Source organism: Ovis canadensis, chromosome X (assembly GCF_042477335.2).
Source record: "Ovis canadensis isolate MfBH-ARS-UI-01 breed Bighorn chromosome X, ARS-UI_OviCan_v2, whole genome shotgun sequence".
NCBI classification, from domain to species: domain Eukaryota; kingdom Metazoa; phylum Chordata; class Mammalia; order Artiodactyla; family Bovidae; genus Ovis; species Ovis canadensis.
The window spans coordinates 17,442,013-17,452,687 of NC_091727.1; the positions used below are offsets into that span (position 1 = coordinate 17,442,013).

The 10,675-nt window shown below is 37.8% G+C and overlaps 1 protein-coding gene across 1 annotated transcript in view; it reads right to left on the reverse strand.

The window, feature by feature from the left end:
* BEND2 (BEN domain containing 2) overlaps positions 1-10,423 on the reverse strand; it is a 30,978-nt gene extending 20,555 nt beyond the window's left edge. Inside the window, exons 1-3 of the mRNA XM_070289807.1 lie at positions 10,024-10,423; positions 8,245-8,367; positions 938-1,039 (exon numbers count right to left, since the gene is read on the reverse strand). Coding sequence (XP_070145908.1) covers positions 938-1,039; positions 8,245-8,367; positions 10,024-10,072 — 274 coding nt within the window. The 5' untranslated portion in view covers positions 10,073-10,423. The remainder of the gene's footprint in view (positions 1-937; positions 1,040-8,244; positions 8,368-10,023) is intronic.
* Positions 10,424-10,675: the final 252 nt, after the last annotated feature.

Consider the following 10,675-nt stretch of genomic DNA (forward strand, 5'->3'; position numbering starts at 1 on the left):
GAAAACTGATGTTCATACAGAAACCTATACACGAGCATTCACAGTAGCTCTACTGCAAATAGCCAAAAACTGTTAACAACTCAGAAATCCTTCAACTGGTGAACAGATAAACGATGGTACACACATACCATGGAGTACTCAACAATAAAAAAGTATTGATCTACACAGCAACTTAGATAAATCTCCAGGGAATTATGGTGAATGAAAAAGGCAATCGCCAAAGGTTACATATTATGTAAGTCTATATAAAACTCTTGAAATGGCAAAATTATAAAGAATGAAAACAGATTAGTAGTTGCTGAGGGCAGGTACAGGGAATGGTAGTGGTAGGAGCATGAGAGAAGAATGGTAGAAAAATAAAGATAATTCTGTATTGCCCTTCAGAATGACCCATTTACTGCTGTGACATTCCTTTTATTATATTTTGTTTCAATGTGGGGTGGGGATCTAAAAATAAACATTCTTCCCAAATTCTCTAAGGCAATAAAATATTTTTGGATAAAAAAAATAAATAAAAAATAAAAATAAAATAAAGGGCAAAAGGGAGAATCCTTGCGGTAATGGAAATGTTCTGAATCTTGACTGTCATGGAGGATATGGAAATGTATTCAGGTTGCAAAATGATATAATATTAAATCACATACACAAACATAAACACACACAAATACACATAAAACTAAAGACAGCTCAATAAAATCCGTGCATTTTATCAATGTCTATATCCTGGTTCTGATATTGTATTATAATTTTGTAAGATGTTATCTTTGTGGGAAACTTGGTAAAGTATACACAAAATCTATTTTTTTAATAATGGCATGTGCAGCTAAAATTTTCTTTAAAAACAACTTAATTTTTAATTAGGAAAAGCTCATATTAAGGGTGTTAATAAACCTAAATTAAATAGTGCTACTTATAATATGTATCATTACAAACTCACCAGAATCGGAAGAGATTAAGATATATGAAGCATCTTCATCACTGCCATATTCCAAGAGAGGTGGCTGATTCATCACTGGAGTGTCATTTTCCCAGCCGGTTTCTGCTTTGACCAACATTTCTGTTAGTAAAATGTTCTTTAAATGCTGTGAGAAAAGACTCCACCCTCATACCTATATCTGATGAAACTATCTTCCAGTAATGAAGAAAAAAAAATATTCACAAAGGAAAACCAAAAGTATTTGTCACTAACTGATTTATGCTTAAAATGGCTATAGGAAAAAGTATAATAGAATTCTGGAGCATTAAGAAAGAGAAGAACAATGGAAAGAACATAAATATGGATGCAGAGAAATCAGATCACTCATACATGGCTGGAAGGAATGGAAAATGGTACAGCTACCCTGGAAAGGATTTTGACAATTTCTTATAAACTAAGGATGCAGTTGTCGACATTTCTCCCGGCAATCTTGATTCTAGCTTGTGCTTCTTCCAGTCCAGCGTTTCTCATGATGTACTCTGCATAGAAGTTAAATAAGCAGGGTGACAATATACAGCCTTGATGTACTCCTTTTCCTATTTGGAACCAGTCTGTTGTTCCATGTCCAGTTCTAACTGTTGCTTCCTGACCTGCATATAGGTTTCTCAAGAGGCAGGTCAGGTGGTCTGGTATTCCCATCTCTTTCAGAATTTTCCACAGTTTCTTGTGATCCACACCGTCAAAGGCTCTGGCATAGTCAATAAGGCAGAAATAGATGTTTTTCTGGAACTCTCTTGCTTTTTTGATGATCCAGCGGATGTTGGCAATTTGATCTCTGATTCCTCTGCCTTTTCTAAAACCAGCATGAACATCTGGAAATTCATGGTTCACGTATTGCTGAAGCCTGGCTTGGAGAATTTTGAGCATTACTTTACTAGTGTGTGAGCTGAGTGCAATTGTGCGGTAGTTTGAGCATTCTTTGGCATTGCCTTTCTTTGGGATTGGAATGAAAACTGACCTTTTCCAGTCCTGTGGCCGCTGCTGAGTTTTCCAAATTTCTGGGAGAAATATCAATAACCTCAGATTTGCAGAGACCACCATCCTTATGGCAGAAAGTGAAGAGGAACTAAAAAGCCTCTTGATGAAAGTGAAAGAGGAGAGTAAAAAAGTTGGCTTAAAGCTCAACATTCAGAAAACGAAGATCATGGCATCTAGTCCCATCACTTCATGGGAAATAGATGGGGAAACAGTGGAAACAGTGTCAGTCTTTATTTTGGGGGGCTCCAAAATCACTGCAGATGGTGACTGCAGCCATGAAATTAAAAGACGCTTACTCCTTGGAAGGAAAGTTATGACCAACATTAGACAGCATATTAAAAAGCAGAGACATTACTTTGCCAACAAAGGTCCATCTAGTCAACACTGTGGTTTTTCTAGTAGTCATGTATGGATGTGAGAGTTGGAGTATAAAGAAAGCTAAGTGCCGAAGAATTGATGCTTTTGAACTGTGGTGTTGGAGAAGACTCTTGAGAGTCCCTTGGACTGCAAGGAGATCCAACCAGTCCATTCTAAAGGAGATCAGTCCTGGGTGTTCTTTGGGAAGGAATGATGCTAAAGCTGAAACTCCAGTACTTTGGCCACCTCATGCGAAGAGTTGACTCATTGGAAAAGACCCTGACGCTGGGAGGGATTGGGGGCAGGAGGAGAAGGGGATGACAGAGGATGATATGGTTGGATGGCATCACCGACACAATGGACACAGGTTTGGTTGGACTCTGGGTATTGTTGATGGACAGGGAGGCCTGGCGTGCTGCAGTTCATGAGTTCACAAAGAGTCGGACACGACTGAGAGACTGAAGTAAACTGAACTGATGAATAAATATTCATATCAACTTTGGCTCAGATGGTAAACCGTCTGTCTACAATGCAGGAGACCCGGGTTTGATCCCTGGGTTGGGAAGATCCCCTGGAGAAGGAAATGGCAATCTACTCCAGTACTATTGCCTGGAAAATCCCAGGGACAGAGGAGCCTGGTAGGCTACAGTCCATGGGGTCACAAAGAGTCGGACAGGACTGAGCAACTCCAACTTCACTTTCACTTTACCCTTAACAGTCAAAAACCGGAAACACAGATATTTTCAACAGATGAACAGAAAAATAAACCGTGGTACATTCACACCATGAAATAATACTCAGAAATAAAAAAGAAGGAACCATTGCTACACACAACAGTATGAATGAATCTCTAGGGAATTACACTGAAGGAAGAAACCAATCTCAAACACCACATGATTCCATTTATATAACAATGCTGAAGCGACAAATAATAGATCTGGAGAAGAGATTCATAGTTACCATGAAACAGGGCAGAGGGTAGGAGTAGAGGGCAAATGTCAGTTGAAGTGAGATGGGTGTGGTTATAAAAGAGAAATATGAGAGAACATGGCAGTGATGCAACTGTTCCGACTTACCAGTCACAGAAGATACGTGATCTGTACATATGAAAAACTGTATAGAGCTCAATACACACATATTAATGCAAGTGAAACTGGGGGCATCGCAGTAATACCTGTGGATGGTATCATGTTGACATCTTGGTTGTGGTAATTTTCTATCATTCTGTAAGATGATACCATTTTACCATTTTACAATGGTAGATACCATTTTACCACTGGGGAACACTGGGTAATCAGAACCCAGGATTGCTCTGTCCTATTTATTATAACTGCATGTGCAGATAAATTTTCTGAAAATAAAGACTTTTATTAGAAAGAGTTATCTCTATCCTACACTATGGAGAGTGAGGAATCTAGATTAAATATATGTCAAAATATCATTTCAAACTCACCAATACTGGGTAGAATGGAGGGATGTGAAGAGCCCACATCTGGGTCACTGTCATTTCCCACTATAGTTTCACTTCCCACTACAGTTTCATTTCCCACTGTCTGACAGCTGTTATCCACGGTGGTTTCTGCTTGTCCTGGCATTTCTATAAGTATAACTTTTTCAACTGCTGAAAGATAAGAACTCTCAAGTGTGAACTCTATACTGGGTGAGACTGTCCTTCAGGAAAGAATGGTAAATAAAGACATTATGACACAAAGGAAAAAAGATCTTTAAATTTTCCTTAGCAGAGTTTCCCTTAAAAATGGCTAAAGGAAAATCTTCAAAAAAAGAAAAGATATTATTAAAGAAGGAATCTTAGAGCATCATGAAGGATTAAATAACAATGGACAGATCAGAGATACGGATGGAGAGAAATGGATCAACCACACTTTGCTGCTGGAAATGTAAAATGGCACAGCCTCTCTGGAAAATTGTTTGGCAGTTTCTAATAAAACTAAACATTCTATTACTTATAAGACCCAGCAACTGCACTTTTGGCATTCATGACAGAGAGATGGAAATTTATATTTACACAAAAATCAATACATCAATGTTCACAGCACTTTACTTGAAGTATCCAAAAACTCGGAAAGAAAAAAAAAACAAATTTCCTGCAATGTATGAATTAAAAAAAAAATCTCAGAAAGAAAAAAACAAATTTCCTTCAATGTACGAATTAAAAAAAAAAACCATTGTGTGTGTATACATACATACACACCATGGAAAACTCTTTATCAATAGGAAGGAACTATTCAGAAATAAAAATTTATATTTACACAAAAGTATGTACATGAATATGTATAGCTGCTTTACTCCTAATAGCCAAAAACTGGAAAAAAAAAAAAAATCCAGACGCCCTTCAACAGGTGAAGAGTTAAAATGTTGTATATCCATTGCATGGAATATTCTGCAGCAGTAATAGTAATAAACTATTGACACATGCCACAAACTAGATGACTCTTCAGGGAATTAGGCTGAGTGAAAGAAGCCAATCCCAAAGTTATATGGTATGTTATTCCACTTATATAACCATCTGAGACAAAATTTTAGAAACAGAGAAGAGATCAACGGTAGCCAGGTGTTAGCGATGGGTCTTAGAGGAAGCAAAGGCTGATTGCGCTTGTATAAAAGCAGTAGCAAGGGATCCTTGAGTGATGGTAATGATCTCTACCTTGACTGTGGTGTACTCACTCACTGCATAGTGCTAAATACACACATGGAAGTGTACACACACATACACGTAAAACTGGAGGCACCTCAATAACGTCTGTGGGTTGTATCAATGTCAGTATATGGGTTGTGACACTGTACCAGTGTTTTGCAAGATGTAGTCATTGGGAAAAATAAGTAAAGCATTAACAGGGTCTCTGTGCATTATTTTTACAGCTGCATGTGAATCTTAAATTATACCAAAAAGTTTTAAGAGCTACAACTGGCTTGTAATAAGGATGTGGATGGATCTAGACTAAACAGTGCTACTCACAATATGTATTATTTCAAACTCACCAAAATTAGGTGGGGCAGAGTGAGATGAAAAGTCAGTACCTAGCCCAGTGATACTTCCCAATAAAGCTGGATAATACACTGTCTGAGAGCTGTTTTCCACACCAGTTTCTTCCATTATTGGCATTTGTGTAAGGATGAATTTTTCAACCCCTGAAAGAAAAGAACTCTCAATCCTGAATTCTACATGAAATGAAACTATCCTTCAAGTAAAAGGTGAAACAGAGGAAGGTGAAACATTTTGAAACAAAGGAAGACTAAAAGAATCAGATCAGTCCCTAGCAGACTTACTCATATGAAAAGGTTAAAGGAATATCTTCAAACAGAAAGGATAGGATGAAAGAAGAAAATTGGGAGCATCAGGAAGAAAGAAAGAGCTATGAATCAGAACAGAAATATGAATGTAAAGAAAATGGATCACTGCTGGTAAGAATGAAAAATGGTACAACCTCTCCAGAAAACTGGCATTTTCTTACAAAATTAAACATGCTATTACCATAAGACTCAAAAATTGCACTCTTGGAATTCAAGACAGAAAAATTAGAACTTACATTTATACAAAAACCAGTACATGGATGTTCATAACATCATTACTCTTAATACTAAAAACCATGGGGAAGAAACTAACATCCTTCCATGGCTGAGTGGTTAGAAACAATTACTGCATATTGAAATCCTGTAAAACTATTCAGCAAAAAAAAAGGAAGTTTTGTACATGCAACAACATGGATGAATCCTCAAGGAATTATGCCGAGTGAAAAAATCCTCAAAGTACCATAAGATTCCTTTTGTATAATGTTCTTGAAGTGACAAAATTATAGAAATCAGTGTTTGCCAGGGGCTAGGGAATGAACAATGGGGAAGGGGAGGGTCATCTAAGAGAGGTGGGAGTGGCTGTAAAGGGGTAAGAAGAGGCATCCTTATGGTAATGGAAATGTTTCTATGTCTTGACATGGTTGTGGATATTACATCCACTTACATGATGAAATCAGACAGAAATCAATATAAACATATACAAATTACCACAAGTAAAACTAGGGACATCTCAGTAACATCTGTGTATTATATCAATGTCAATACCTGAATTGTGATATTTTACTAGTTTTGCGAGATGTTATCACTGAGAAAAAAGGGTCAAGTGTAAAAGGGGTCTTTTATATTATTTCTTTTTTTTGGTGAGTTCATTAAATTTAGTTTATTTTTTTCTTATAAATGTATGTGAATCTAAAATTATTCTAAAATAAAAAAGTTTAATTTAAAAAAACAGGCTACTGCTAACTTGCATTAAGGCTGCTGATGCATCTAGATTACATAGTGCTACTTACACTATATATTATTTGAAACTCACCAAAACTGGGTGGGAGGTTGACTGATGATGAACTCGGGCCACTGTCATTTCCTGATAATGTTGGGTAACTCATTGTCTCAGGGTTGTTCTCTAGGCTGGTTTCTGCTACCTCTGGCATAGTTACAGTAAAAACATTTTTTGAGTGCTTAAGAAAGTAACTGTCAATCATTAATTCCATATGCAGTAAAACTATGCCTCATTAAGAAATGGGAAATAAATATATTCTTACATGAAGGAAAACTAAAAGAACTTGTTTCTCTGAGCATCAAGGAGAAAGAACAATGGAAAGAGAATAAATATACATGAAGAAAAATTGTATCACACATATATTATGGGTAGAAGGAAAAATTACACAGCTCCTCTGAAAAATAATTTTAGCAGTTTCTTATAAAACAAAACATGGAATTACATGTGACCCAGAATTGCCCTCGTGGGCATTCATCTCAAAGAAATGTAGATTTATATTTATGCGAAAGCTGGCAAAGACTATTCATAGAGCTAAACTTGTAACAGTGAAAAATAAGAAATATTCCATATGTCCTGCAATGGGTGAACAAATAAACAGTTACACACCCATACCATAGAATACAACTCAACAATAAAAAGGAAGAAACTCTTGATACAAGCAATGTGTGTGTGCATGTGCTCAGTCATGTCCAACTCTTTGCGACCCCATGTCCTGTAGCCCACCAGGCTCCTCTGTCCATGGGATCTTCCAGGCAAGAATACTGGAGTGCTTTGCCATTTCTTCCTCCAGGGGATCCCTCCACCCCAGAGATCAAACCCACATCTCCTGTATCTCTTACAGTGGCAGGTATATTCTTTACCACTTGAGCCATCTATGTTCAGTTAAAAAAAAAAAAAAGCCATGCCCAAAAGGTTCTATAGTACTTATTCCATCTAAATAACAATATTCAAATGACAAAATCATAGAAAGTCGATTTTGGGCTGGCCTGGGGTGTTAGGATGGGGCAGGGTGGGAGGAAAGGGTGACCAGAAGGAAGTAGCTGTGGTTAAGAAAAGGGCAATATGAAGGATATTTGTGATAATGATGGAAATGTTCTGTATCATGACTCTGTGTGTGTGTGTTAGTCGCTCAGTCATGTCTGACTCTTTGCGACCCATGGACTGTATCCAACCAGGCTTCTCTGTCCATGGAATTCTCCAAGTAAGAATACTGGAGTGGGTAGCCATTCCCTTCTTCAGGAAATCTTTCCAACCCAGGGATCGAACCCTGGTCTCCTGCATTGCAGGCAGATTCTTTACCATCTGAGCCACCAGGGAAGCCCAGAGCAAACACACTGATGCATGAAATAAAATTGCACAGAACTAAATGCACACACACACATGTGGATTTAATCAATGTCAGTATACTGTTTTTTTTTTAATTTTACTATAGTTTTGCAAGATGTTTTTATTAAGGAAGATAGATGAAGCAAAAACAGGATCTCTAATTTCTTACAAGTACACATGAATCTAAAATTACCTCAAGATTAAAAGCATAATATATAAAAGAGCTACCATGGAGTTGCATTAAGGAATCTAGATGAAACAGTGCTACTTGCAATGCATATCATTTCAAACTCACCAAAATTGGGAGGAATGAAGACAGATGAGACAGTATCCTGGCCACTGCCATTTTCCTGTAAAGTTGGGTAATGCATTGTCTCAGTGCTGCTTACAAGGCTGGTTTCTGCTCCTCCTGGTGTTTCTACAAATAAAAAGTTTTCAAGGGCTATAATACAAAAATTCTCATCCAGGAATTCCATACTGAGTGAAACTGTCCTTCAGAAAAGAAGAGGAAACAGAGACATTATCACACAAAGGAAAACTAAAAGGTTTTGCCCTTGGCAGACTTATTCTTAAAGTAAATGACCCAGAGAGATGATATGGGGAGAGAGGTGGGAGGGGGGTTCAGGATTGGGAACTAATGTACACCCGTGGCAGATTCATGTCAATGTATGGCAAAACCAATACAGTATTTTAAAGTAAAATACAAAATAAATAAATAAATTTTTTTTTTTAAAAGAAAATCTCCTACCAGATAGAATATAATGAAAGAAGGAATCATGAACAGGAAGAAAGAACAAGGAAGAGAGCAGAAATATGGCTCCAGGGAAACTGGATCATTCATATCTTTCTGGCAGGAATGGAAAATGGTACACCTACACTGGAAAACAGGTGAAAGTACAAAGTGACAGTCGCTTTGCATGTCTGACTCTTTGCAACCCATGGACTATAGCCTGCCAGGCCCTCTGTGCATGGGACTCTCCAAGCAAGAATACTGGAGTGGGTTACCATTCCCTTCTCAGGGAATCTTTCCAACCCAGGGATCAAACCCTGATCTCCTGCATTGCGGGCAGATTCTTTACCATCTGAGCCACCAGGGAAGCCTGGTAGTTTCTCATAAAATTAAACACGGTTAATATATAGCAAGCAATTGCACTCTTGGGTATTCATGTCAGAGAAATGAAAACTTCTATTTACACAAAAACCTGTATATGAAGATTCACAGCAGCCTTAGTCCTAACATAAAAACCTGGATTACAAAACTTTAAATTTTCTTAAACAGATGAATGGTTAAACTATGACACATCCATACCAAGTAGCAGTACTGAGCAATAAAAAGGAAGGAACTACTGAACAACCTGGTTTAATCTCCAGGGCGTTATACTGAGTGAAAAAAGCCAGCATCAAAATGTTATATACTATATGCCTCCAAATATATAACAATTTTGAAGTGACAAAGTTCTAGAGATGAAGAATAGATAAGTGGTTTCTAAGAATTAAGGATAAGGGAATGAAGAGGGCCAGGTCACCAGAGGGTGATGGGCATGGTTATAAAAAGGCAACACAAGTGATCCATGTGATGGAACTGTTCTGTCCCTTGACTACGGAGGTGGACATACAAACCTTATCACATGATAAATCAGAATAAAACGAAAAGTACAGACACACAGATGAATACAAGTCAAACTGGGAACAGTTGAATATGACCCATGGATTATATCAACATCAATATCCTGGTTGTAATATTTTACCATAGTTTCACAAGATGTTATCACTTTGGGAAATTGTGTAAAGGCTATGACTCTGTATTATTTCTTACAACTACATGTGAAGCTACAATTATCTCAGTATTTTTGTTGTTGTTGTTGTTGTTCTGTCACCCAGTCGTGTCCGACTCCTGGACTGTGAACCCATGGACTGCAGCATGCCAGGCCTCCCTGTCCTTCACCATCTCTCAGAGTTTGCCCAAGTTCATGTCCATTGAATCGAAAACCTGCCAGCACTAGTTTGCACTGAGGAAGCTTTTTAATCTAGGTTACCAAGATGCTATTTACAATGTGTGCCATTTCAAACTCACCAAAATTGGGAGGGATGCAGAGAGATGGCAAGGCACTGTCTGGGTTCATGCTGTTATTTATAGTTGAATATCTCACTGTCTCAAAGTTGTCGGGCAGACTGGATTCTGCTTGTGGAAGATATGCTGTAGGTTCTGCTAGAGAATACTGGGCAGATAAGAGAATACTGTTAGTACTTTCATCATCTTCATTGAAAATGGACAGAAGAGCAAGCCTAGTATCCGGGCTGCCTGAGTCATGATTCGGCTGTAATGAGCATGTAGAGACAATCCTGGGAAGTGGTGGACTCTCTCTGAGCTCTGGTTGCTGCACTTCAGGGGATGCTGCTGACTGAAGAGATATTCCTCCTGGATTGGTCTCAGCATCATTTTCCTGCCTCTCTGCTGGTAAAGATGGGTTATCATCTCCCTGTCCAGGATAAAAGAACAGGATGGGTTAAGCTCCTTTCTTTGAATTCTAGACATTAATTTTTCCATGAGGTATACAGTCAAAACCTTTATGTGTAAATCCAGATGATCTCTAAAATGACACATAGCCAGTATAAATCATCTGTGAGTACAAATAAACATTGAAAAGTAGGTAAAATCATTAATAACTTATTTTCCCTGCAATATCATTTTCCACAGTCAAGTATAAATGCTGAATTTTGATTAT